This window comes from Selaginella moellendorffii, unplaced genomic scaffold (genome assembly GCF_000143415.4).
Source record: "Selaginella moellendorffii unplaced genomic scaffold, v1.0 SELMOscaffold_7, whole genome shotgun sequence".
NCBI lineage: Eukaryota > Viridiplantae > Streptophyta > Lycopodiopsida > Selaginellales > Selaginellaceae > Selaginella > Selaginella moellendorffii.
Window position 1 is genome coordinate 2016892 of NW_003314268.1, and position 24833 is coordinate 2041724.

The 24833-nt window shown below is 52.1% G+C and overlaps 13 protein-coding genes across 17 annotated transcripts; 5 read left to right on the forward strand and 8 right to left on the reverse strand.

Annotated features, from left to right (window-relative positions):
* Nucleotides 1-381: 381 nt before the first annotated feature.
* On the reverse strand, nucleotides 382-2708 carry LOC9633693 (arginine biosynthesis bifunctional protein ArgJ, chloroplastic). The gene is made up of 17 exons (XM_002966570.2): nucleotides 2520-2708; nucleotides 2353-2476; nucleotides 2221-2294; nucleotides 2125-2169; nucleotides 2025-2075; nucleotides 1907-1975; nucleotides 1792-1850; nucleotides 1671-1740; nucleotides 1544-1624; nucleotides 1410-1496; nucleotides 1241-1363; nucleotides 1112-1174; nucleotides 984-1061; nucleotides 785-930; nucleotides 659-729; nucleotides 511-605; nucleotides 382-453 (listed from the first exon to the last, which is right to left on the reverse strand). Exons 1-16 carry the CDS (start codon nucleotides 2646-2648, stop codon nucleotides 523-525), a joined length of 1353 nt encoding a protein of 450 aa, XP_002966616.2. The 5' UTR covers nucleotides 2649-2708; the 3' UTR covers nucleotides 382-453; nucleotides 511-522.
* Nucleotides 2702-4979, reverse strand: LOC9633694 (protein CHUP1, chloroplastic). Its single transcript, XM_024670906.1, has 6 exons — nucleotides 4601-4979; nucleotides 3638-4549; nucleotides 3463-3594; nucleotides 3223-3404; nucleotides 2874-3168; nucleotides 2702-2826 (listed from the first exon to the last, which is right to left on the reverse strand). Exons 1-6 carry the CDS (start codon nucleotides 4904-4906, stop codon nucleotides 2737-2739), a joined length of 1917 nt encoding a protein of 638 aa, XP_024526674.1. The 5' UTR covers nucleotides 4907-4979; the 3' UTR covers nucleotides 2702-2736.
* Nucleotides 4980-5020: 41 nt separating this feature from the next.
* On the reverse strand, nucleotides 5021-5915 carry LOC9633695 (50S ribosomal protein L11, chloroplastic). Its single transcript, XM_002966572.2, has 4 exons — nucleotides 5702-5915; nucleotides 5482-5654; nucleotides 5366-5429; nucleotides 5021-5303 (listed from the first exon to the last, which is right to left on the reverse strand). Exons 1-4 carry the CDS (start codon nucleotides 5889-5891, stop codon nucleotides 5095-5097), a joined length of 636 nt encoding a protein of 211 aa, XP_002966618.2. The 5' UTR covers nucleotides 5892-5915; the 3' UTR covers nucleotides 5021-5094.
* On the reverse strand, nucleotides 5893-6987 carry LOC9633696 (nifU-like protein 2, chloroplastic). Its single transcript, XM_002966573.2, has 3 exons — nucleotides 6605-6987; nucleotides 6225-6547; nucleotides 5893-6172 (listed from the first exon to the last, which is right to left on the reverse strand). The coding sequence occupies exons 1-3, from the start codon at nucleotides 6909-6911 to the stop codon at nucleotides 5984-5986; spliced, it is 819 nt and encodes a 272-aa protein (XP_002966619.2). The 5' UTR covers nucleotides 6912-6987; the 3' UTR covers nucleotides 5893-5983.
* On the forward strand, nucleotides 6959-7872 carry LOC9633697 (cysteine proteinase inhibitor 12). Its single transcript, XM_024670907.1, has 4 exons — nucleotides 6959-7155; nucleotides 7213-7402; nucleotides 7462-7604; nucleotides 7676-7872. The coding sequence occupies exons 1-4, from the start codon at nucleotides 7057-7059 to the stop codon at nucleotides 7793-7795; spliced, it is 552 nt and encodes a 183-aa protein (XP_024526675.1). The 5' UTR covers nucleotides 6959-7056; the 3' UTR covers nucleotides 7796-7872.
* Nucleotides 7873-8250: 378 nt separating this feature from the next.
* LOC112345204 lies at nucleotides 8251-9243 on the reverse strand. The gene is made up of 4 exons (XM_024671518.1): nucleotides 9139-9243; nucleotides 8934-9086; nucleotides 8667-8843; nucleotides 8251-8610 (listed from the first exon to the last, which is right to left on the reverse strand). The coding sequence occupies exons 1-4, from the start codon at nucleotides 9241-9243 to the stop codon at nucleotides 8251-8253; spliced, it is 795 nt and encodes a 264-aa protein (XP_024527286.1).
* Nucleotides 9244-9260: 17 nt separating this feature from the next.
* LOC9652381 (armadillo repeat-containing protein 8) lies at nucleotides 9261-12218 on the reverse strand. 2 transcript variants are annotated; one of them, XM_024670904.1, is made up of 8 exons: nucleotides 11535-12218; nucleotides 10759-11460; nucleotides 10607-10702; nucleotides 10220-10535; nucleotides 9992-10152; nucleotides 9651-9935; nucleotides 9404-9588; nucleotides 9261-9345 (listed from the first exon to the last, which is right to left on the reverse strand). In XM_024670904.1, exons 1-7 carry the CDS (start codon nucleotides 11895-11897, stop codon nucleotides 9535-9537), a joined length of 1977 nt encoding a protein of 658 aa, XP_024526672.1. In that variant the 5' UTR covers nucleotides 11898-12218; the 3' UTR covers nucleotides 9261-9345; nucleotides 9404-9534. The 2 variants fall into 2 exon arrangements, with proteins under 2 accessions (XP_024526672.1, XP_024526671.1); XM_024670903.1 differs by having other exon boundaries at nucleotides 11532-12218.
* Nucleotides 12219-12328: 110 nt separating this feature from the next.
* On the forward strand, nucleotides 12329-14125 carry LOC9633698 (blue-light photoreceptor PHR2). Of its 2 annotated transcripts, none has more exons than XM_024670921.1 (4): nucleotides 12329-13485; nucleotides 13535-13749; nucleotides 13811-13918; nucleotides 13982-14125. In XM_024670921.1, the coding sequence occupies exons 1-4, from the start codon at nucleotides 12385-12387 to the stop codon at nucleotides 14052-14054; spliced, it is 1497 nt and encodes a 498-aa protein (XP_024526689.1). In that variant the 5' UTR covers nucleotides 12329-12384; the 3' UTR covers nucleotides 14055-14125. The 2 variants fall into 2 exon arrangements, with proteins under 2 accessions (XP_024526689.1, XP_024526690.1); XM_024670922.1 differs by having other exon boundaries at nucleotides 13538-13749.
* LOC112345057 lies at nucleotides 13976-15207 on the reverse strand. The gene is made up of 4 exons (XM_024670926.1): nucleotides 14812-15207; nucleotides 14529-14752; nucleotides 14375-14481; nucleotides 13976-14297 (listed from the first exon to the last, which is right to left on the reverse strand). The coding sequence occupies exons 1-4, from the start codon at nucleotides 15178-15180 to the stop codon at nucleotides 14140-14142; spliced, it is 858 nt and encodes a 285-aa protein (XP_024526694.1). The 5' UTR covers nucleotides 15181-15207; the 3' UTR covers nucleotides 13976-14139.
* LOC9652382 (protein disulfide-isomerase 5-2) lies at nucleotides 15193-16588 on the forward strand. The gene is made up of 3 exons (XM_024671519.1): nucleotides 15193-15350; nucleotides 15590-16298; nucleotides 16400-16588. The coding sequence occupies exons 1-3, from the start codon at nucleotides 15193-15195 to the stop codon at nucleotides 16586-16588; spliced, it is 1056 nt and encodes a 351-aa protein (XP_024527287.1).
* Nucleotides 15778-19495, forward strand: LOC112345054 (glycine-rich domain-containing protein 1-like). Of its 2 annotated transcripts, XM_024670915.1 has the most exons (13): nucleotides 15778-15975; nucleotides 16033-16298; nucleotides 16352-16758; nucleotides 16829-16980; nucleotides 17027-17123; nucleotides 17178-17420; nucleotides 17475-17930; nucleotides 17984-18447; nucleotides 18510-18640; nucleotides 18695-18849; nucleotides 18909-19049; nucleotides 19112-19223; nucleotides 19277-19495. In XM_024670915.1, the coding sequence occupies exons 3-13, from the start codon at nucleotides 16645-16647 to the stop codon at nucleotides 19432-19434; spliced, it is 2223 nt and encodes a 740-aa protein (XP_024526683.1). In that variant the 5' UTR covers nucleotides 15778-15975; nucleotides 16033-16298; nucleotides 16352-16644; the 3' UTR covers nucleotides 19435-19495. The 2 variants fall into 2 exon arrangements, with proteins under 2 accessions (XP_024526683.1, XP_024526682.1); XM_024670914.1 differs by having other exon boundaries at nucleotides 17178-17930.
* Nucleotides 19471-22345, forward strand: LOC9652383 (energy-dependent translational throttle protein EttA). Its single transcript, XM_024670916.1, has 16 exons — nucleotides 19471-19801; nucleotides 19857-20045; nucleotides 20106-20150; nucleotides 20212-20256; nucleotides 20314-20430; nucleotides 20487-20588; nucleotides 20649-20783; nucleotides 20842-20922; nucleotides 20980-21090; nucleotides 21160-21349; nucleotides 21406-21473; nucleotides 21531-21666; nucleotides 21722-21824; nucleotides 21873-21991; nucleotides 22047-22129; nucleotides 22186-22345. Exons 1-16 carry the CDS (start codon nucleotides 19520-19522, stop codon nucleotides 22279-22281), a joined length of 1902 nt encoding a protein of 633 aa, XP_024526684.1. The 5' UTR covers nucleotides 19471-19519; the 3' UTR covers nucleotides 22282-22345.
* A 108-nt stretch (nucleotides 22346-22453) lies between these two features.
* On the reverse strand, nucleotides 22454-24760 carry LOC9652385 (E3 ubiquitin-protein ligase XB3). Of its 2 annotated transcripts, none has more exons than XM_024670924.1 (7): nucleotides 24433-24760; nucleotides 24294-24365; nucleotides 24104-24225; nucleotides 23906-24040; nucleotides 23731-23841; nucleotides 23423-23678; nucleotides 22454-23361 (listed from the first exon to the last, which is right to left on the reverse strand). In XM_024670924.1, the coding sequence occupies exons 1-7, from the start codon at nucleotides 24712-24714 to the stop codon at nucleotides 23140-23142; spliced, it is 1200 nt and encodes a 399-aa protein (XP_024526692.1). In that variant the 5' UTR covers nucleotides 24715-24760; the 3' UTR covers nucleotides 22454-23139. The 2 variants fall into 2 exon arrangements, with proteins under 2 accessions (XP_024526692.1, XP_024526691.1); XM_024670923.1 differs by having other exon boundaries at nucleotides 23906-24052.
* Nucleotides 24761-24833: the final 73 nt, after the last annotated feature.

Sequence of the window (24833 nt, forward strand, 5' to 3'; positions counted from 1 at the left end):
TGTCTCACATTGGGCTAAAGGAATAACTCTAAAGATTGATTCATAAAAGTTTAATATAAAAGGAAAAGGGCCTATAAATAAAATTGCACTCCTTTTTTAATCAGTTAAGAGTCTTAAAATACTTAGGGCTAATCATCTTTGGGTTTGGCTAAAATAATGACTCAAAAGATACATAAAAGTTCAAATATAAAAAAAAAATCACCCATAAATAAAAGTGCACCCCTTTTTTTAATTAGTTAAAAGTTTTGAGATACTTAAGATTAATTATTCTTGGGTTTGAATAATATTACCTTCTGGAAAATCCAAATTTTTGAGGTTACAGATAATTTGTAATGCCTTAACGTTTTAATTAAATGCATGACATTGTCTTAATGGAGGATATGAGGTCTTAAGTGTACAGTTAATATATTATATACTATTATTAGATGATTACCATCCACATCACCAAGAAACCTAAATTGCCAAAGCCACACTTAAAAGTACCTCAGACAGATTAAAACCGTACCGTACCACAGCGAGTTATTAAGTTGTGTAATCAGCATTGATCTTCACATAGTCGTAACTCAAGTCGCAGCCCCACGCAGTGGACCGTCCTTTTCCGCCACCTGAAACACGGCACCACCTCCGTTGGTCACTCGTCACACAACAGCATCCAGACCGATTGAGATTGTGATGGCAACGACGCCGTGAACTTCTCCAGCCGCGAGTAAGTAGTCTTTGGCTGCTCCGCTGCATTGCGTCCCTCGGATCAGGTCTGGATAGATACATACAACGGATGACTCACCGGTCAAACTCCAAGGGCTGCCCCTTCTGCATCAGCACAAAAGTCCCGAGCCGGATTTCCAGCTCCTGAGGGTCGAAGTCAACGCCCGAGTAACCTGCTGCGCATGCTACACGCCCCCAATTCGGATCCCTTCCATAGACAGCAGCCTAGTTCACACCAACGCTCAAGTGAAAGATAAAAAGAGAAAGTAAAACGCAACCTTGACCAGGGACGATCGAGCAACTGAACGAGCGACAACAGCTGCAGCATCATCGGAGTGAGCGCCTATGACTTCCACCTACATCAAAGCAGACTGTGAGAAAGGTGCATGCAGCGGAGCTTACAAACCTCGACAAGACATGTAGCACCTTCCCCATCGGAAGCAATAGACATTGCCAGGCCTTGGAACACCTGTATAGCCATACAAGATACAATGAATAGCTTGTCAACACGAACAAAAGGCAGTAACATGCTCACTGCATCCAGTGCGGCTTGGAGTTGCTGTGCATCACGGTCTTGCATATTGTCGAGCAGACGTCCACGAGAGGCACCGCTGGCTAGTGCTAGGACGGTATCGTTGGTGCTCGTGTCTCCATCCACCTGAGAGTATACGCTCCTTATCTCACTGTTGAAAAGAATTGCATACCGTGATCTGGTTGAAGCTCCGGCCAACAGCAGTTTTGACCAGATCTTGCCACACATCCGATGCAACGTGAGCATCGCATGTTACAACCTGCGAATAAACTCAAGATTCATTCTTGATAATCAAATAAGGATTACACTAAGCATCGTCGCCATGTTTGGATGGATCATCCCAGATCCTTTCGCCATGCCACCGATCTTAACGGTCGTTCCTCCCACCTACAGGACTAGCTTTAGTAAGGCACTCATGCATCTGAAGCCTCACCTCAGTCTCGATGGCAACACTCTTGGTAACAAGATCGGTGGTGGTGATCGCAGTTGCAGCAGCATCACCACTTCCATGGTCCGATGAGAAGAAAAGAAAACAAAAGAGAAAACGTGCACACCTGTCAGCAGTGTAAGAAAGTGCTCCCACCAGCCGAGGAAGAGACGCTAATAGAGCATCCTAGAAATAATCGGTCAAATGATTATGAATTTCCAAAGCAGACCATGCGGCCTTACCTTCTTGATGCGTTTGCCAATTACACCGGTGGACTGGAGAAGAACACGTTCCGGTTGAGTGCCGAGGAGCTACAGAAACGAATAACTAAAGTCCCGCGCAGGAGCAAGCGTCGTCTACCTTTGCAACAGCAGTTGCGCAGTCGAGGGCGTCTTGGTAACCTGCATCACCCTGATCAAAGCCGTCAGTGACGCGTGCATGCATGGAGAAACGTGCTCACAGTTGCAGCATTCGCTTGACCCGCATTGATAAGAACTGCACGCGCCTGGATACACACCAAAACTTTACCAGTAACAAAGCGGAGAATCGTGCCAACCTTGGTTGAGGCCGCCAGAATGCGCTTGCAGTACAAGACGGGCGCAGCAGCCACGACGTTTGTTGTGAAGGTTCCTGCGTGTGCCATGTAAGAAGAAGACACAAAGGGCAAGGAGGAAAAGAAGCGACCCACCGGCACAGACGGCGTCCACATCCGAGACAACCAGGGCGAGGTCTGGTTTGGTGCCAAGTGCTCTTAGTCCGCCATACAAGCCAGCAGCCCGAAAGCCGCAAGGTCCAGTGACACCGCCTGGAATCTAGAGACTCCCAAGTGCGAGTAAGCAAACAAGAATAACTTACCTGCGTCCAAGGGCCTCGGGGGAGCCGAATGTGAGCTGCAGGAAGCGCGATCGTCTCCCCGCTGGTAACAACCTCGTTGTGTAACGACGACGCCTTGGCACCCATTGTCAGCATTGCTCCCCCCGCCATTGCTGGCGCTCTGGAATCAGGACGGGGACAAGCACCCTAATCGACAACAGGTAGAACAAGTAAATTATGTAGCTTGAAAATTTCCTTGTTACAACATGCATGAAGGGGTGGTCCTTCGCGCGCGACTTCGGAGCTCCTCAAATGCTTGCATGGTCTTGTCGTCGAAACCACCGGCGAACTGTATGGGCAAGAAGATGATATGCTCAAATAAGAAGAAAGATGTACCTGGTGAACACGAAACGCAAAGCGTACTCCTTGCAGCAGTAGAAACTCCTCCACAAGCTCATCGCTGCCTGCGCCATCTAGCTCGAGTACCACTCGCTTCATAAACTTCTCCGCCAGCTTTACCGATGACTCCTTCATCTGATCGAAACATTCATGGACTTGAGGTGCAGCAAAGCACTTTACCTTTCCAACGAGTCCACCATCCAGCATCCAGTTCGTAGGAATGCCAGACTCTTTGTAGCGAATAGCAGCTTTGTCTCGCGTACGTAGAAAACAATAGATGCTGTGCTCTGTCCTGCCAAGTCAGAGAGAGGGCTTACTTCAGACTCTTCCTCGCCTTGAAATGTACCTCTCCATCACGGTTTGCATTCGGTTTAAAGCGGGATCGCGTTTCATCCCGTAGTCATCCTCAAACGAAGCCAGCTCGAGCTCCAGCTTCCTCAAGTCTCGATACTGAAATGCAGATTCGCGCAGAGCATCCGCTTTCGCTTCTGGCCAGTTAAAGTGCTTGAGAACGGCACGCTCGTCCACCTGCACAATGAAGCTTATAATAGCCAGCATGCATGGCTCCTGGCTAGCTAGCACGTACCAGCAAAGCGAGCTCTCCATCCAACCAGGTCACAAATGCAAGCACGTCCTCCATCTCAGTGTAGTCTGCGGCACGGACTTCCGCCGCCAGGGACACGACAAGCTCACGCTGGTTCTCTACGTCCGCTTTAATCTGTTCGCCATGATATAAGTTTCCCAGTAGTTAAATTACGTACCGCCAGCAGATGTGACGACCTGTTTTCGATTTCCCCGATAATGCTGCTCCGTGCTTCATCGACACTGACTCGTGCTGCTGCGGTCGCAGTTGATGGTGCATCTTTCTTGACGTCACGCTTCGTCATTGCATGGTAGAGCTCAATCACCTGTGGTGCTCTCTGGAACCGGAGCTTGTTATCACTTGAGCTTGCCAGAGGGGAAGACGACGACATAACAGCTGGACGAGGCGGTGGTAGTGGCGGTGGAGGAGGCGGAGGACGCGCTGAAAGACTTGCTGTTGCTGCCGCCGCCGCCGCCGACGATGAGGACGAGGACGCCTCAGGTGCACTGTCCACAGCCAGCTTGTGCCTGTCTTTGAAAGCTGGATACTTGTCTGCCACCATGGAGCGGGACATAATCTGCAAAGACTCTGCTATGCTGGTGCTGTTGTACGTATCGCGCCTATCGTCGGCTGGCGGCCTGGCAACATATCCGAAGGAGTTGTTTCTTTTCCTCGACCACGTCCGGCTCAGCTTCCTGATGAAGCTCGGCTTGTTGCCATTCTGTCGCTGTTCAAGCGCCGGGAAGCCACAGCTAGACTCTGATGACTTGGAGGTTGTGTCGCAATCGCCGTCGTCGTTGTTATCAGTGCGAGACGTAGCAAGCTCCGCCCCCGCATATTCGAGCACAAGTCGCTTGGCTCTCTGGCCAGAGTTTGGGCTCAAGACCTTGCTGAGCTGCATGGCCTGGCAGTTGACGGTGCTGTCCATCATGATATTGCGTAGCTCGTAGCGCAGGCAAGCATTGACCCAGCGCAGGTAGACCAGCTCCTCCACCTCGCTGAAGCGCTGGTTCTGCAGCCCCTCTACCTGCCTGCGCAACTCTTGGTTTGCTGGCCTCAGTAACGCTGCTTCCGCCTCCGCCATGTCCTTCTAAGGCAGCCAAAGCCATGACCGGTGTTAAGTACGTACATACATGTATACCTTGGCGAGGAGGGTGGAAATGTGGGCTTGGGCCGCCGCCAACTTGACGTTAAGGTCACGGTTTTGAAGCTGCAGCTCCTTGTTGGTCCGGCGTAGCTCTAGAGCGTCACCCTGTAGCCTCTTCACCTGCTGCAATATGGCTGTGTTGCAGTAGTCGGCGAGGAGGATCTTGGAGTAGTCCTCGTCATGGTTTGTGGTTTCTTTCAGGGGAAGGGTGACCCGTTCTTCACCACTGCCCTTGCAGCCGTGGCTCCGGCAGCGCCATTTATCGTTTTCTTGGTCTTCCAAGAAGTCCAAGATTTCCATCGCCTGCGAAAGCTACGCTAGACGAAGCAAAAAGAATGGCACTTACCACCAGTTGGAGGCTGCGCTGCTGCGGCTTGGCGTCGGGGTTCTTTTCCAACTAGTAGGGCAAGGGGATGGGAAATTTGTTCTGGATGGTTTGACACATGGTTTGACGGGTTACAAAACTAAGATTTTCAAAAAGCAAAGCACTACAAGACGGCTTTCTTCTTGGGGACGAGTATCGGCGGCTCGATATCTATGCCCATGTTGGCAGCGGTCCCCGCAATGATTCGCATAGCCGAGTCGATGGACGTGCAGTTGAGGTCGGGGAGCTTTTCCTTGGCTATGTCTCTCACTTGATCCGCCGTCACCTTGCCCACTTTGACCCGCTTGGGCTCGTTGGAACCCTTCTCGGCGCCTGGAGCGAATTGTCACACATAATAAGCATATGGCCGCGCAGGGGAAGAGGGACGACCAAACCTGCGGCTTTAAGGAGTAGCACTGACGCCGGAGGTGTCTTGAGGATGAAGGTGAAGCTCTTATCCTGCATTTGGCGACATTTCAGTCACTCGACTAGGAGGAGAGAGGTAGCTCACGTCGAAGACTGTAATCTCCACGGGGATAATGTAGCCGGCCTTGTCGGCCGTCCTGGCGTTGTATTCCTTGCAGAAGGCCATGATGTTAACGCCCTTGGAACCCAGAGCAGGGCCGACCGGAGGAGCCGGCGTCGCCTTGCCCGCTTGCAATGCCAGCTTCACCATGCCCGTCACTGCACTAGCTAGTTATAACGCACATCACTCGTTCAAGCTGCCATACCCTTTTTGGCCTTGCCGGATGGCTTGGGAGGCGCCATGGCAAACACCTGGACTCCAACCCCGCCGCCCAGCCGTCCCCGGCCGCCGCCACCATGGGCCCTGCTCGGCGCCCTCCACGGTGCCAAGCACCTGTCACTGCCGGTGCCTCTCAGGAATGTGGAAGCTGCTGCGCCTCCCCACACAGCCGCCATGGCCGGACCAAAGTGCAGTGTATATTTACACGCCGTTGGATAAAACAATGCTTAGGTCCAACAATCTTAACGTAAGAGTGTTGGCTGGCTGACTAGAGGAGCTGCACGGCGGCGATCATGGGGATCTTCTCCCGCAGCTTCTGCGTCACGGCCACACGAACAGTCATGACCCCGGCTGCAGGACCCTCGATGCGTATCTTCACCACCGGCCCATCGATCTTGACAAGCGTCAGCTCCCCTCCGCCAGTTCCCACCAAGTAAGGCCGTATCTCCGACAGTATCTGCGCACGAGGCTGTGTGACACCAAAGCATGGAGAGCCCCCGGAAGCTTACCTTGTCAACGTTTTCCTCTGTCAGCTCAAGCCCCGTCTCCGTGTCTTGCACCTGCTCCACGCCGATTATCTCCGGGATCTTCTCCTTGAGCCGGGCTTCGATCCCCATCTTCATGGTCATGAGCGAGCTGGGACAGGATCCGCACGCCCCTTGCAGCTTCAACTTGACCACCAACCCGTCAATCTCCTCCAGCGCCACGTTTCCCCCGTCGGACATCAAGTACGGCCGGACTTCGTCCAGCACCATCTCCACATTCTCCTCCGTCAGTGCCAGGCCATCGTCCGTGGCCGCCGTCTCTTGCGTTGCCACAGCAGCTCGCACCTCTGCCAAGATAGATATATGTATTTGTATATGACACGGGCCGCTCATTCGTCAATTACCTGATCTTGTCCGACCGCCTCTTTGAGCGAACGAGGTTGCTACTGCTGTAATGGTGACGGGATGATGAAATCCACTCGCGCAGTCGTGCGGCTGCCATAAAGCAAGAGATTTGTGTATGGAGAGCTTACTTACACGAGAATTGGACCGTCTGGGCAGGCGTCCGCCGGCTTGCAAACCCGCGCGGCACAAGGAGGAGGAGGAGGAGGAGGGGGGAGAGGAGGAGGAGGGAAAGGAGGGGCGGAGCGGTGCGCAATTGTGATGAGGATGATAGCGCACCTGAAACTGGGCGGCTGCTGCGGCAGCCATGAAATCGAAATTGGATGCTCTGCTACAACCCTAGGTAGGGCACCTAAATAAAAAGGCCACGTGGCAGCTGCAAATAGAGCAAGGGTTTTGTTGTTTCTCGTGTCTTGCCACAAGCAACGCAGCGCGTCTAAGCTAGATCGACTCCATGACGACACTGGTTGGAGCTCCCAAGCCGCTCAAGGAGGCAAACAGCTTGGAGGCTGAAGAGCACGCCAAGTTTGCTGTGGAGGAGCACAATCGCCAGGTACGTTTTTTTTGTGTCCGGTTGGGGGATAATCTCATTCATTGTGTGGCTTTGCAGAACCCAGAGGCGAATCTGTGCTTCAAGAGGGTGGTGTCTGCTCAGACACAAGTGGTGTCTGGAACCATGTTCCACTTGAGCATCGAAGCTCACTCTGAGCAGCATGGTACCGGCGTCTACGACGCCAAGGTGTGGACAAAACCATGGGAGAGCTTCAAGAAGCTCGAGGATTTCAAGCCTTCCAAACAAGGTTCGGACTTGTTCTTCCTTGTGTGTGTGTGTCGAGCTGCTTCTCTTGTTGCTCTCCAGAGGCTGCCGGTGCTGCCATTGCGCTCGATGATCCCGTGGTGATCAACGAGGCAGCCGAGCATGCTTTGAAGGGTCTTCAGCAGAGATCCAACTCTCTCATCCCCTACGAGCTTGACCATGTCGTCAAAGCTCAGGCGGAGGAGGTTGAAATTGACACACACCGACCATCCGATAAGGTTCTAATGTGCTTTCACTGTTTCTCTCGCCGCTGCAGGGAACGAATGCTCTGGATCTCGTGCTTAAGGTGAAGCGGGGTTCTCGGGAGGAGCACGTCAACGCTAAACTCCACCGTGGCGACACCGGTTGGACCCTTACAAGCGCTCATGTTTTATAATTACCTTATACCCACCACTACCACCACCCTCTCTACACTATAGAATTTACGAATAAAGACGTGTGCTTCCTCTTTTCCCTCCCAGCGTAGTCGCGTCGCATGTCGATGCACGATCACTTCCACCCGACGATTTAAGTTGCCCTCTCCCGAAGGCACTGAGAGCAAGATCTCTTTGCAACATGAAGGCGCTAGTATGTTCTCTTGTTCTTGCCCTCCTTGTGCAGCAGCTGGGAGCACAGCAGCAGCAGCAGCAGCAGCAGCAGGCATCCCAGCCCCTCTACATAAGCTACGCATCTCTGGTGGCCGACAGTGTCCCCTGCCCGCCACAGAGCGGCCTTTCCTACTACAACAACAACTGCAGCAGCATCAGCATCAACAGCAGCAACCAGACGGCTGTGGTACCTTCGGCCCGGGGCTGCTCCGTCATCACCAGGTGCGCCAGGGACACAAGTTGATCACGCCACGAGTGTGTAATATACGATGAATAAATTGTAGAGCGAGTGAATTCCCAGGCAAGCACCCAAGTCTCCAGTCTTTGCATACACGGTTCCCAGAATGCAGCCGAAAACAAACAGCACTAGCGTCTCTTCAGGTGCCTTGAAGTGAACCAGAGAGAAAATCAACGAGCTGGTGATAATGGCCCACGGAGGAGATGCATACGCAGCCAGAGACGTGAGGACAAATCCCCGGTATACGAATTCCTCGAGCAAAGGGGTGATGCCACAACAGACAGCGACGGTGGCACATAGAGAGACGCCACCACTGGCCAGAAGCTCCTTCAGCGCCGGATCGTAGTGGTTATTTTCGAGATATACCTGCTCCATGATTCCATGGTGGTGTGAGAAGGAAATCAATCACATGCTAGACTCACCGACGTGCCAGGCTTAGCTAGAGCCCAAAGGATGACGCTAGAGAGAGCAATCACGGCTGCAAGGAGACAGCCTCTACGTCCGCTTAGCATCTGATCAAAGCTCATACACGTCAGTCTAGTATCAAACTGCCTGATGCTCGACTCAATAAGCCAGACCGCCCCGCACAATTCAGCACTCTGCAACACGACCAAGGAAATTGCCTGTACAAAACAAAACAGAAGAGAGCACGCGCTATGAAAGTTGGAAACACAGCAGTTCATGTTTACCTTCACCTGGGGATCAAGCCCACAGTCCCTGCTTAGCATAGTTGAGACGATAGAAAGGCCGCTGTAGCTGAGCGGAACGTGTAATCCACCCAAGTAGATTATCATCGTGCTACCCACCACGCCACAACTCCATGGAGCAGCCCGCAGTTTCACCTACATCTCAAAAACTTCTTATCAGCCCAATTGCAGAGGTTCAGCCAGTTACCTTGGCATCCCTGTTTGCCGCTCCGTTAGAGCAGCAGTAAAGCTTGTGCCTTGCCGCCAACACTGAGCTCCATGAGCTATGGCTTAAAGTCAGCGCCTGAATCATCCCTACTCAGTTCTATATGATACAGAAAACCTGAACTCTGTCCATTGATCGAGGCAGTAACAAATATATTGTAAAAAAACCGTGCGAAAAAAAATTAACAACCTGCGATCAAAAGCGAGCGTGATACCAATTTCGCTCGAAACTCATTGGCTATGCTTACCGCACTGGGGTGAAGTCGGCAGCTTACACTTTGCCCGGTGTTCGAGCTGCACCATCAAAGTTTATTGCGACGGCTATTTTACACGATGCAGCAGCTTCTCTTGTTCCGGCTGTGTCATACAGATGTTGCAATCACGTCATTTGGTCAGTACATAAAAACTGCTCCATTGTTGTTTTTACGCGATCCTGGATTGGAAAAACTCAAAGTCAGCCGAGAAAGGAAAAAAAAAAAAAAAAACAACGATTACCTTCACATCTGTGCATGGATCGTCAAACATTTTCTGCAGTTGCAGCTGAATGCCAGCATCCCGAAGCCTTGCCACTCGAGTGCCAACCCCAGGACTCTCGGGGAAGCTCAAGTTTGATATACACCAGACTGCGGCAACACGAAGTTGCGGGTTGCTCATGTCCAGCAAAAATTTGATAAGGATCGATACACTGCGGTCGCCAGTCAAAGCTGGAGCAACAAAGTCCATAACAGCATCCTTGTGGTATTCGTTGCCTGCAGCAACGTTACTCAGGACATATAGTGCCTGTCAACACCCATGGAAATCTTAGCACAGAGAAGTCAAGCAAGTATGAAGAGGACCTGTGTGCATATTTCGGGTCGAGTTGCAACACAAAGCTGTCTCTCCACGGCATGCAATATAGCAGCGTCAGCCGCAAATATCTGTTGCACGGAGGCGACACTGCCATACACTAAGTTCCGAACGAAGGCCAGTGCTTGCTCTTGTACCATCTCCTCGGAATCTGTAAGCAGAAAAGGCAAGTAATCAGTATGACAGCTTCAATACGGGTACGACGGCGTGTGGAGTACCACAAACCAGGTCGACTAGTGTTGACACGGTCAATTCCCTCATTACTTTCTCCTTGACGCTCATGTCTGCCAAGTAAAGAAGGTTCCTCAGAGCCCAAACTGCATTCAGCCTGAGCATCGGCTCCATGGATAACGCTAGCTGGATAAGTTGGCTTACACCACCGCATTGAAAAAACACTGCTTTATGTGGTGTGAAGTCGAGCACAACGTTGCTCACGGCACTTAGCGCAGATGCCTGGACTGCCGGGGACGGATCATTGAGCAGCCTGAAGAGAGGCCACACCAATCGCTCATCGGTCAAAGTTGTACGTAAATTCTGCGAGTGAATTTAGTTCAGTACAATTACCATAAACGAGAGCCAAAAAAAGGAGAGGAAAGGATGAGTACCTTGACAGACCGAGAGATGCTCTTGATGCAAGCGCAGGCAGCTATTCGAACTCCTTCTGATTCATGTCCCAAAGCCATTGCAATGGAGCACTGTGCCTGCCAGGAAAGGTAAGTTAGATACATTGTTCACTGGAAAGTAAAAAACAGCACGCCTGGAGCTCGAGGAGCTTTCTCCGACTATCCTCCAGCCGAGAGCACAACTCGGCGAGTGCCATGAGAACTCCTTCCAGCTGCTTCTCTGGAACACAGCTTCTTTGAAGAACCTCGGCAAGTCTTTCGATGATGTTAAAATCGTAGGCTGTCTTCTGAAGCTCCTCGTTGTTCGCAACCAAATCTGCCAAAACTCCCGGTGCTTCTTCACCTACTTGGCCGTTCTCGTCAATAAGTTTGCCAACCGTCGAGAGAATACTCTTTCGAATGTCCCACTCTTGCTGATAAGCTCTGCCGATATTCGAGAGACACATGCAGGCTAGCAGGCGTGCCCTGGGTGACTTGTCCTTCATCGTCCTGCTGATGGTGGAGACGGCACCAGTGGCGGCCAATGCAGCAGAAGTGTCCGGGTTACCTCTTGTAAGTGCTGCCAATGCATCCAGAGCGGCCTCTTTTCTCTTGGGACTCCCGGACAAAAGGAAAACCAGGCTCTGCAGGCAGCCGGCGTCGGCCAGTGCTTTCTGGTGCTCGCTGGTCTCGCAGCATCGGGCTAACACACTGGCAGCAACCTCGGACACGTTCTCGTTGCCACTGTTCAAGAGTGCTAGAATGAGGTCGATCCTCCGGCCTTGGAACATGTCATTTTTGGGGGCGAGCGTGGATTGGAATATCATCTTGAGAGACCGGGCGCTGGCCTCGACGACCTGGAACGTAAGCAAAGAGAAAGGGAGTTAGTTTTAGAGGACAGTGGCAGGCGACGGTGGAGTGGCACTGCTACCTTGTTGTTGCCATTGGAGAGCATCCTGAGCAAGTGGGGGAGTACTCCACTGTCGAGCACAGCCTTGACGCCAGCGTCAGTTCCACATGCGAAGCTCCCAACCGCGGCAGCCGACTGGACCAGGAGTGGAATGTCGGTGTCACTGGCAAGGATCTCCACAACTCTTGGAACAGCTCCCAGCTTTATGTAGGACAGCTTCTTGGTCTTGTTGCCAATTATCTGGTTCTTCACGTCCCGGAGCGCCTTGAGCCGCGCGCTGGTGTCGAGCGAGCTGAGGCTCTCCACCAGATCTTCGGGCTTGGTGCACACCGCGGACGCCGGCATTTTGGTCTTGGAGGGGAGAGAATCAGGCGGAGGCTTCATCTAGCATGAGAGGGCAGCAGCAGTGTCACTATTGCTTTGCCCCAACAATTGACCATTCCCAGCTGACATTCCATCATTCCTGCTCGACTCATTGACGAACTAGCTACCACAATCTTACCCGCGCACGCTGCTGCTCTACAGAGCCTCTACTGACTTATTAGCTAGCCCACGCACAAGCACTTGATTCCTACAGTCATGTTGTCGCCAGTCGCCATGGGGATGGATCCAACCCAATTCCGAGAAGCGAGTCGCGAGAGAAGAAAGGAAAGAATGGCGCGGGCGCGGCCCTTGAGCGCTCAAGGGACAGACGCGACGCTCTCCTCCGTGTGCCCTAATTTTATGGAGAAATTAAGAAAAAAAAAAAGAATGGTGGCCATGGGACTTATGGCCGATATTCACAAGTGGCCACACCACTCTATCCACTACTTCGCGTACGGTTCTAGGGTTTATCGCAAAAGCCCGCATTTGGTTGCTTTGTGGTGGAGGAATGGCGAACGCTGCGGATGGCGATGGCCTCGTGGATCTGGAGCTCATCATGGACGCCAATCTCTCCTCCAGCTCCATTGCTCATGCCACATTGGGTGCCGCGCCCCCACCGGAGGAGCTGGAGGTGGAGCTGCACAGCGAGGTAGTAGACAAGCCGGCGCAGCGGCATTTCATTCCTTGCGGCAACCTGGCCTCGCTGTCCCTGGCGCTCAACACGCTGATGCCGCTCTCCTCCAAAGTTGGGGTTTTACCTCGCAAGCTGCTCGCTAAGCCTCCTGCCAATCTCCCTTCGCAGAAGAAGGCCAACTCGCCAATTCCCGTGGTGCCATCTTCGAAGCTCAAGTTTGGGCTGGATGTGGAGCCGCAGCAGCAGCAGCAGCAGAGCAGCGCCAGCAAGATTTGCAGCTCCGCCACCGCGTTCCCGGACTACCAGATGCTGCCGAGGTCGGGCAGGAGGTATGGCAACCCGGCAGCTGGTGCCGGCATGAGACGTGCGTCCATTGTGTGGTTTAGGAACGACCTTCGCGTCCACGACAATGAAGCTCTGGCCGCCGCAAACAAGGAGTCACTGTCTGTCATCCCCGTCTACTGCTTCGACCCCAAGGACTATGGCAAGTCCGCGTCCGGTTTCGATAAGACGGGGCCATACAGGGCCAAGTTTCTCGTCGAGTGCGTTGCCAACTTGCGGGACAACCTGAGGGAGCGGGGCTCGGAACTGGTGGTGAGGATTGGCAACCCGGTGGAGGTCTTGTCCACCATCGCCAAAGCTGTGGGAGCCGACGGGCTGTACGCTCATCAGGAGGTGTCGAGCGAGGAGCTGGGCATGGAGGACAAAGTCACATCTGCACTCAAGGACCAGAATGTAGACGTTAAGTTCTTCTGGGGAAGCACGCTGTTTCACGTCGATGACCTGCCCTTCAAGGTCGAGGATATGCCTTCCAACTATGGAGGCTTCCGCGACAAGGTCAAGGACGTCCAGGTTCGAGCGGCGACTGAGGCTCCCAAGCAGCTCAAGGGACTTCCATCGCAGGGTGACGTGAAAGCAGGAGACATTCCCAGCCTGCAAGAGCTTGGGCTCAGCCCCGTTTCTGCTGCAGGGCAGGTATGACACCGTGTTTGATTGATTGTATGCCAAAACTATGTGGTGAAAGCAGGAGAAGCACAAGCGAAATCGAATGATCGGCGGTGAGGTGGAGGCACTCAAGAGATTAAAGAGCTTCTCCTTGGTTTCACCGCCACCATCCAAGGGCGGTAAGGAGAACAGCATTTACGGGGCCAACTTCTCCTCTAAGATATCGCCATGGTTGGCAATGGGCTGCCTCTCGCCCCGGAAGATGTTTGAGGACTTGAAAAAGACAACTAGCAGGTTCGTCCTTGATAGCGTGGTTGCAAGTAGTTCGAGCGACTTATCACTTGGAAATGTGCAGATTGGTACCAAAGCCAACACCAACATCCGTAGCGCCATCTTCAGCAGCTAGCGGTGACTCCGGAATGCAGTGGCTTGTCTTTGAATTGCTCTGGAGGGATTTCTTCAGGTAAGCCTGTTCCTTTCTGAGTCGCGAGTAGTCTAGACTGTCATTAATCTGCTTGTGTTTCAGGTTTGTCACCAAGAAACACGGCGCTGCCAAGAAGACTCAAACGGAAGCTGTGCCAGCTATGGCGTGCGCCTAGAAAATTTCCATTTTGATGGCAAATTTTCTTTTTTTTTTTTTCCTTCTTATTTTGTTCCGCTGTTTTTTACAGTCCCGGTTTCGTTTCAGAGTGTTCTAGCTTTGATCCCTACTCGACGAACTTCCAACTTGAAGGGCCTCTCCTCCTCACTCCATGGCAATTCCCGAGGGAACTCGAGGGCCGCCGCCACGCGCATCTTCGTGAATCTGCCCAGCTCTATGACGTTGTCCTCGAACAAGAGACCTTGGCAAAGTTTAGAGGAAACAGGGAAGCAAACAGGTTGGTCGAGCAGGAAATGGAGAGGCATGTCGTAAACGTACCCCCTGGAGTGAAGTGAATGCCAGTGCCGCCGATGTTGTAGACGTTCACCATGAGGCGAGGGCCGGAGGCCGGGTCCAGCATCTTGTCGGGGCTAGCGAGGGGTATTCTGCGCTCCAGAGGGGAGTTAGATGTGCATGCGATGCGACAACACACCTGCAGCGAACGTCGATCCCGAGGTGTGTGTAGGAGGAGGGTGGCAGAGGCCATTTGCGGCGCAGCTCAATCGCGGGCAGCGGGAGGAGGTGTAGCGATGCATGCTTGGCTCGCAGCCTGAGCTTGGGCTTCACCTCTCCCTTGTCCACCTCAAACTCCCCGCCGATCCCCAGGTTGAGCCGCCAGGGATCCGGAGTCTCTTTACGCGTGCTCAGCTCCCACACCTGGTGAATCCACGACCGCAGTATAACAAAATGTGGTGGCATCTTCATCCAAATCCTACCTGCATCACCTTGAGACGAGCTTGAGCCCTGGTTGCCTCCACCCCGTCAGCCCATCCGCCGCTGCTCTCTGCGTCTCGTTCGTTGACGAGGTAGCCATGCCCGGACGACACCAGGCGGCGGTGAGACGGTGGCGGCGACGAGCTCCTGCTTCGTGTTGCTTGGCGGCGGCGCCTCCTGAGGAGAGGGGGGCCGTCGTAGGTGATGGAGGCCCTCCTGAGATCCACGGTAAGCACCGTGTAGGACGACGTCCACAGCCGCCTCGCAAAGCCTGCCATGGTGTCCACCAGCCGCATCCCCAGCGTCTCGTCGCCGCCATAGTCACCACCGGCATAGTAGGCAGGAGGAGGTGATGGTTCCTCCATTTCCATTTGTTTAGGGCAATGTTGTGGGCGATCTTGTCACTGCTGCTGCTGGTGGCGGCGGAGCACGACGAGGGGCGGCTGTGCCGGCGGGGAGCAGTGGTGGAGCTGGACGGATCCAACTTCGATGCAGCCATCTCCGAGTGCCGCAACATCCTCGTCGATTTCTACGCACCCTGGTGCTCGCATTGCAATGCACTCTCTCCCCAGGTAGCCCTGCCTTGCTCCTTTTGCCTCTCACACAATGCTACCATCAGCTGGACGAGGCGGCCTCGCAGCTGGCGAGTGAGCCCGAGGAGCTCACGCTCGCCAAGATCAACGTCGACAAGTTCACGGCCATCGCATCCAGATACAAGATCAAGTAATTGTCCGAGCGAGCTTCCTTCTTCTACTTATTAGGAGTGTGTGGTGGACGCAGTGAGTATCCAACTCTGAAGCTCTTCGTGGATGGAATTCACACGGACTACCGAGGCCCACACAAAGCCGAGCTCATGGTGGCGCACCTGAGAAGGATGCTGGCACCACCTCTCTCGACTCTACAGTCTCCATCAGCTGTCAAGCAGTTTGTGGAGCGGGCGGGCGATAAGCTCCCTGTCTTCGTCGGCTTTGGAGTGGAGGTTTCTACACTGGCTGAGCTAGCACAAGGACATAGACTGAGAGCATGGTTTGCTACAGTTGATCAAGAAGGCTCGGCATCAGAGTTGGATTTGCTTTCAAGCGACTACGGGCTGACGGTGCTTCCAGCTTTGCTTGTTCAGCACTCCTCCATGAACGAACAAGCTGTGTTCCACGGGCCTTTCCAAGGTACAAGCCTTCTGTTTCTGCGACCTTTGACCCTCCATGGACGCTCTTTTCTAGCAGGGGAGGGCTTGGCCTCGTTCGTGAGGCATAACCTCTTGCCTCCGGTGACAACCTTGACGTATGACAACTTGGAGCTTGTTAAGGCGGATGGGAGGCCAGTTGTCTTGGCCATTGTTACAGGTGCTGGAGTTTTCAACCACATGAAAGAACTGGCTCGGGAGCACCCCGAGATGCTTTTTGCACTGCTCAACTCTTCCTCTCCTCTCGCTGACATCTTTTACGCATCAAAAGTGCTTGTTTGGGACGGCAAGACGTATTTCTACACGGTATGTTATTTGCGTACGCTGTTTCAAAAACTTAGCCAATGTCCTTTAAGCAGCGCTTGCATGCGGAGGTATCGGAGAATGAAGTGGAAATGGGTGGGCAGATATCGGCTTTGGTGGAGGATTTCAAAAACAACAAAGTCAAGAGAAGTATCATTAAACAGCCTTCATTCATGGAACAACTGATGGGCTTCATTGGACAGAACGTCTTGTACATTGTCTTGTTCTTTGTAACCATTGTGGTGTTTCTACAGAGCATGGACTGGGCTCAACCTGGAGCTGCCCGTCATTGATAGCTATGCAGTGAGTTTTGATTGGGACTACTCTACTCTATATATGAAGTGTTGAAATGGGAAGCCAGGACCTTTCCGTGCATTTGATTTTTTCCGAACTTCGTGTTGACTTGAGCGAAGTAGAACAGAAAGTGCTGAACTTTGTCCGGCTGGCAAGGCGTGTTCTTGAGGTGAACTACTTTCCTCATTATATCCATCGACTTGGGGGCGCTCAGAGATACAACAATGCTGTCTCTGCAGGAGGTTCAAAAAAGAAACTGGCTCGAGGCTCAGAATGTTCAATTCAGCCTCGATCTGGTTTCCGAGGCTGAGTATCACTTAGGATTCGTAGCCAAGGTACACTCCAATCCTTGGCTATTCAGTACACACATTCTGAGGCGAGCGATCGAAAGGTAGACTTCCTTCATCTCTTGTCTAGCTACCTTTCTGTCTGTACAGGTACGAGTATTGTTGGCTTCCATTGGCAAATTCTTCGTCAGAGCTGATCCCGCCTCTCGATTGTGCGTTAATCTGGCATTGCCATCGACTGAAACCTGTAAGCATCATCCCTGTCCCCAGCTTGTTGTTTTTAAAAGTTTCTAGTGAACAGGTTCAGTATGCCAGCGACTGCAGAAAGCTGTTTGGAAAAGTTATCGATGCACGTCTTAAACGTAACAACTCTATGGAGCACTATCGTAAAAGCAGGGATGCTTGGACATCATTATATCCGGATGAACCTTATAATCTTCGTGAACTCAAGTCCACATGCAGCTCACGCTACTCATCCGGGAAATCAATGATTTTGTACAACCTTGTGGATGCAGTTAAAAGACAGAAATCATTTATTTACCAGGTTTTGATGTTTTATCACTTTTTCTATCCAGGCAAACACCTTTCTTCGTTTCAGGTCTCCGCACCTCATTATCAGGACAGAGGATTCTTGCGCGACGCAGAGAAGCGTTATAAAGGGTTTCTGCATCTGAAAAGAACTCAGGGAGAGGATAAGTTTTTCGTTCCTACTTATGACATCGACTTGATGTGGCACACGCATCAACTTTGTTCCGTCAAGTATGAGTGCGACATGGTGGGAGTGCTGGGAAGAGATTTGGAACACGACGATTCTGTCAACAACAGAGAAGTTGGAGGAAAGCTCGACGTGGGATATACACAAACTCGTTCTCTGTGGGAAGAGACGTATGGACTTGCGTATGAGAAAGCAGGTTGCATGTACAGAGGTGAACCACCGTTACCCCTAACGCTCATAAGTACCACCTCCGTCCGTGTCTTAGGATCAAGTCTTGCCGAGTGCTCGAAGTCCTGGGCTCATCTTCGAGCAACGCTGGCCAAGAGAAAGATTTTTCAGGTGACATTTCTCTTCTCTTTTTCTTCCTCTGGTAAAATGTATATTGACTGCAGGTGCACATGTCTGTCCGGGAAGTTGAGAGTTACGCAGAACCCAGAGAGTTCAACCATTTGCTTGCCATTTCACCACTAAATTCTCTATTAGCATCATCGTTCAAATTTCACGATTTTAACTCTTCAAAGAAAATCTGGGACTTTGAAACTGATTTATCAACCCAAGGTGTTATCCTGGAGCTCAAGCCTTACAGCGGCTCCTATACGGTGCTGGGACATCTGAGAATAACTTGGCAACAGGTTATGATGTCGGAGATGCACTCGATCAGTGGCTGGTTTCCTCTACAAAACACAAGGAAGCCAACATCTCTGCAACTCGTGGCTTCTATGACTCCCCCTGTGACTGGCCAATTTCTCCTGAGAAGTGTGAAAACCAGAGATACCAAAGATGACAGAGGAGACATATGGTTGACAAACTGTATCCTTGATCATACAAACTGTGAGTCGTATGTTGTCCGCTACAAGTAAGGATTTTTTAAATGAAGTTGCGTCCCTGATCCTGACCAGTTTGCTGCTGGTGTCCCAGGCACGGTCAAGCGTCGTCCCTGATAAAGAGAAAACCACCCAGAGCACAGAGGTTTGTTCACGTTCATCATGGTGTCCGGAAGTTTGTGCACGTCCATCATCGAAACAGTCTGTATGTTCCAGACGTTTCTGGTAAGAAGCAACTTACAGCTGCAAGCTTTCATGTTGTATGCTGTCAATCGTAAGGTGAGGTCATCGGATCAGCGTTTCCGCTTGAGAAAACAGCAAACTCCAGGAGCTGGTCTCTGCTAGATGGCGCAGTAACTCTGACCATCTCCAGATATCGAAAGGAATCGAAGTGGTGGCCGCAGTTTGATGTGAGGACAAGATTAGATTGTCCGGTAAGTGAGTGTACCAAACAGAGTCTGATTCGAGTGGAAGAGTGTCTTGTCGCGAACAGGACTTTGTTCTAGTACCAGGTCGTAAGCCTCAACTTGGTTTTTTGTATGATCCGGGCTTTGTGACGATGGTGAGATATACACGAGACGAGCCCGAAGGCATTGCAACCGCTCTTTTCGACTTGGACGTGGGTCACATGCAGGCGAGTGCTTATTATGCAACCTGACTTATCGATCTCAGTATTTGGGTTGTTGCATGGTGCAGATTGATCGTTACGAGAATGTGCTCCTGGTGTTGCTTCTGTCGACGACTGTATCCATCTCACTCAAAGAGCTAGGACTCAAGTTGAAGCACAAGGCCACATATTATGACAATGGTACACATGATCGATCTAAGGCAGAGCAACTAATGCATTATTCTTTTTGCCAGGCTTCCAGCGTACTCGGGCTTCAAACGTGCACTACACAGGCTTAGGAGTGTGGGATACTTCTAGCAGCTATGCTGACGGGGATGGTGGGGGTGGTGGTGATGGTGGCGATGGAGGGGGTTGCGGTGGCTGCGGTGGCTGTGGCGGCTGTGGTGGCTAGTTCTAAATTCTACAAATAAGCTTGAGGTTCGAGCCACGAAAATAAAAATAAAAATATCGTGTAAGATAGGTTGTGCTGGGAGGCCATGCCGCTAGTGTTTAGAATTTACGGGAATGAGAGCTCCTGCATTCCCATTTTCAATCCCGTTCGGACCATGCCAAACAGGAGCAGCATCACGTGGCGGCGGCGATGGAGGTCAGTTGATGAAACTCGTACGAGGGTGTGGTGCATGGCAAAGAAATCCAAGCGAAGTAGCAGCAGCGGCACAAAGGGCAATGACGCCAAATCGTCACCACAGTCGCCATCCTCGTCTGCGTATGCCAAAGAGACGCGACGAGTGGTTTTCAGCCTCCAGAACGTGGGCAAGGTACGCTTGCGTTCTCTTATTTGTTCTTCCCAAATGGTATGTTGAATCCGTCCAGGTGACGCCAATGGGAAAACAAATACTGAAAAACATCAACCTGGGAATGTACATGGGTGCTAAGATTGGTATCCTGGGCTCCAATGGCTCAGGCAAGAGCTCGCTACTCAATCTCTTAGCGGGAGTCGATAAAAATTACGACGGTGATGTCTCTGTCGATCGCAACCTCAAACTCGGCTACTTGCCTCAGGTGAGCGCACACTCATTTCCTGTTTTCCCAGTTGTCTCCTCTTGCATGTGATGAGCGCAGGAACCATTGCTAGACGATGGAGCAACAGTGATGGAAAACATAGAGGTTCGCTGTCTTTTTTCTGTGACTTTGCGTGAACTTTGTCTTGATGTTTTTTATTTTCTAGCCTGCTCTCTCCGAAACTAGGAAACTGCTTTCGGACTTCGAGCAGGTAAAATCCGTGGTGTCTTCGAAGCTTTCTTGTTTTTACCATCATACTGAATGCCAGGTGAGTGCAGATATGGCAACCGGCACTGGTGGTATGGAAAAGCTCATGTCAAGGATGGAAAAACTGCAAGATGCACTGGATGCATGCAACGGATGGGAACTCGATCGTCGGCTGGAGGTACTGGTCTGGTTTTGCAGCTCTTTTGGTGACAAATGTGGTTTGGTTTCTCGCAGCGGGCACTTAGTGCTCTCAAGTGTCCGCCTCCAGATGCTTTTGTCGCCAACTTGAGCGGTGGAGAGCTACGTCGTGTGGCTTTATGTCGTCTCCTTCTCCAGGTAGAAGTATGGTGTTTGATATCATATCACAAACTCAAAAAAGGCTATGTTTTTCTCTAGAGTCCGGATATTTTACTTCTGGACGAACCAACAAACCATCTCGACGCAGAGGCAGTTGCTTGGCTTGAACAATATCTTGCAGACTTTAAAGGGACGGTTGTTGCAGTCACACATGATCGATACTTCCTGGATAATGTCTCTTTTCTTCTCTCGTCTTCCAAAGAACAGATTTTAATCTACTGTATTGGCACAGGTTGCTGGCTGGATACTAGAGCTGGACAGGGGACAAGGCATTCCCTTCGAAGGTAATTACTCGGCATGGCTAGAAGCAAAGGTAAATACGATCTAATCTTTCATCTGAGCCTGTTGTGACTGCTATTGTATTGTTAAGGAAAAACGTATGTCGGTGGAAGAGAAAGAGCAAACGGCACTCAAGCGTACTATAGCTCGGGAACTTGAGTGGATCAGACAGAAGGCCAAAGGACAACAGAAGAAGGGACGGGTGAGTGAGTTCAGCAGCACTTTGCTTTATTTGAAATCTCCTGACGGGCATTTCTTTCCCTGGCAACAGGCACGCGAGCGCTCCTATGAGGAACTCCTGCAGAAGGCGAAAGAACATGAAAAAGCCGAAAAGCTGCAGTCAATATATTTACCTCCGGGGCCTCGCCTGGGAAATCTGGTGGTGGAGGCAGAGAATCTACGTAAAGATCTTGGAGGCCGCACCTTGATTGAAAATCTCACTTTCTCGCTCCCCCCTGCTGGTGAGAACTTCTCCTTCTCAGAGTTTGCCGACGAACAAGGTTTGTGTTCCATTCAGGTGTGGTTGGGGTTATAGGGGCAAATGGAACTGGCAAATCCACCTTGTTCCGTATGTTGATTGGTCAGGTAACTTTATAACATAACCGTCCGTCATGTATATTTACTGCATCCTGTGCTTGGTAGGAGTCCCCGGACAGTGGCCGCCTGAGGATTGGGGAGACGGTTGTCCCTCTGTACGTAGACCAGTCGCGAGAAAGCCTGACTCCGGGAAGGACGGTGTTTCAAGAGATCAGTGATGGAGATGACGAGGTTACTCTCGGTAAGAGGACGCACACGTCTTTTCCTCCACTGCGCGTTCCTTGTTTTTGCACCAGGGGAGAGGAAAGTGAGTGCTCGAGCCTACTTATCGTGGTTCAACTTCAAAGGCGCGGACCAGCAGAAACTTGTTGGAAGTTTGTCAGGCGGGGAAAGGAACAGGTGCACTTGCGTTTATCGTGTTCATCACTGCTTCATCTTTTTACGCAGACTCCATCTGGCCAAGGTGCTCAAATGTGGTGGCAACTTCCTCTTGCTGGACGAGCCTACCAACGACCTGGACGTGGACACTCTCCGAACTCTCGAGGAGGCCATCCACAACTTCGCTGGTGAGCTTGCTTGGTACACACATTGCCTCTGGGTGTCTGAAACCAACGCTGGCAGGTTCCGTCATCGTTATATCCCACGACCGCTGGTTTCTGGACCGCATTGCAACGCACATCCTAGCATTTGAAGGAGGCTCCACAGTAAGATTTGCCTCTTGGCACCATGGTCGGTTTGCATAACAGCCGGTACGAAACAGGTTACGTATTTTCAAGGCTCCTACACGGAATACGAGGCGGATAACAAGAAGCGCGAGGTTGGAAACACGAAGATCAAGTACCATGCAGTTGTATAGTAACCGAGCATGGAAAGTGTACCTTAACCAGGCAAGGGAATGACAACGCAAGGGGAGTTCGCAAGCTCTGTTTGTGTGGGGATTTTAGGAGGACTAGTGATTGCCAGCCTTCACGCACTGCTAGAGCATGCATGGTTCTATCTTCTCAAGACGCTGGAATCAAAGGCGCTAGTGGAGAGGCTTACAGCATCAATTCCAGTGAGCACCGAGAGCGCCGGCTACAGAATGGAGAGCTTCTGGGCTGTTGCTCTGCCGCCCATGCCCGTGGTTGCGATGGTGTTCTTGGCCAGGTGACGGTCATAGTGCCTTCACGGTCTGTAACTTGGTTCAGTGTTTCAGGAAAGGTTTCTTGGAGCGATGCCATTTCTCGTGGGACATTTGTGGCAGCTTCCTCTTCACCTGGACTGTCATGGTTCTTCACGACGCACACTCTTGGCTGGTGCACACGCTCCTCCACCGCTCCAAGAGCGCATACCGGAGGATCCACAGGCGGCACCACGACAACAGTGGCGAACTCACCGTCTTTGGCACCGCCTACGGCGACGCCCTGGAGATCGCATGCTGCATCACCACTTTCTACTCCCTCGTCACCCTCTGGCTTTACCGCTTGCCGCAGTGGGATCCGCTCGCAATCTTGTTCCTCATGTGGTCCATGAACAATGTAGACCTGATGGGACACTGTGGCTACCGCTTGCCTGCCTGGCTCTACGTCCCCGCGTCCCTGGGTGTGCTACTCACACCTCTGGCTCAGCGGCCACGGCACCACTACATCCGCCACCTCGACCCCCGCTTCAATCGCTCCATCTGGGACAGAATGTCCGCCACCTTTCGTGACCAGCACCCCAAGCTCACTTGCTACTAGTATGCGACCTGGCTCACGAGAGTTATGCGCTCTATAGGCGTCCTGCAGAAGGGGCATGCTGGCGGCGGAGAGAATGGCATGGCGGGGTTGGGCTTGTTGTGGCAGCAGAGCGTGAGGATGCAACTCGCGCACATTTGGTGGCCACACTTGTGAAGCTCGATGTTGCACCGGTGCTCGAAACAGATGCAGCAGCAGCTGTCTGTGCTGGCCTTCTTGTCCTAAGATAATTGAAACGGATGAGTCTTCTTATAGCTATGGACGGCCACTAGAGTTACTCACTTGCTCCAATTGTTGGTCGTCATCAGTCATGATGGCATTGACGATCTCACTCTCAGCAGCACTCTTTCTGGGAGCCCGCCCCCTCGCCTGGTTGGCCTGCTCCAGCACCTTCTCGAGTAAGCTCCGGGTGTTTGTATCCAAAGCATTCATGAACTTGCACGGCGATGGCCACACCAAAGGCTCTGCAACGCTCGGATCCAAGAGCGCTGTGCAGGACGCGTTGTTGTGCTTTCTGGCAATCCCGTAAGCAGTGTAGCTGCAAACGAGAAACATGTCACAAGGCAGTGACGCGGAAACCCACAACATACCCGGTAACATCTCTCTGGCTGCGATCGGCTCCCCAGGCGAGTAGCTCTTGCACAGTCTCTAGAGAGCCCCCACGAGCAGCAAAATGCAGCGGGGTGCTTCCGTGGCCGGACCTGAGCAATTCAAGTTAAGTTGGCCAGTTCGTGAGTTGCGATGACAATTCAAAGGATAGTTCACCCATTGCCAGTGTTGCTGGTGGTGGCAGAAACCAGAGCTCCACTGTCGAGCAGCAGCTGAAGCGCCCTCACATAGCCTCCCCTGGCGGCTAGGTGTAGTGCCGTGATACCTTTGGAGTCCCTCGTGTTGACAAACCTGACGAATTTCCTGCATCCATGTCAATCAAGATTCTATTCTCTAGCTGCGGACAAGACAGACCACGACTCGGCAACTGGAGCACATTTCGCTGCCAACAGAATCCTGTGGATGCATTCGACGTGACCGGCTTTAGCAGCGTAGTGGAGGCAGGTTCTGGAATGAGATGTGTCAAACAAGAGCACCTGAAGATGAAGCAAGTCAGGGAGACGGGCACTGAAGGAAAGAAACGAGGAAGACGCTTGTGACATACATTCGCGCCATGCTGTAGGAGATAATCGACGCAGTCGTGCTTTCCCGACTTGGAGGCGAGCATGAGCGGAGTCTGCAAGCAGGCAAGGCAAAGCATATTGGTTTTTCTGGTAAGAGAGAGCGTCAGAGACACAAAGTACCTGTCCTCCATTGCAGCTGCTACAGTTGACGCTGGCTCCCTTGTGGATGAGCAGTGCAGCTACGTCGACTTGGCCCGCCATGGCCGCGACGTGCAGCGGAGTGAGGCGGCTGTGAAAGAAGAGCGCCTTGGTCACAAGCTTTGGCGACATGCTAGCGCTCTGTTCCACGGCCACGCAGTCGCCTTCCACGATGGCCGTGTACAGACGCCACCTCTGCCCATTGTCCTTGAGCATTGCGCATAGCTGCCAACTTGAGAGTCCACAGCCGTGGCTCTGGCCCATACTTGGTGACACACACACACACACACACACACACACACACACACACACACAAAACACACACACTCACTCACTCAAGCGCCGCTGGTGAGGCCATGGTTTCCCCTTCACATGAACACATG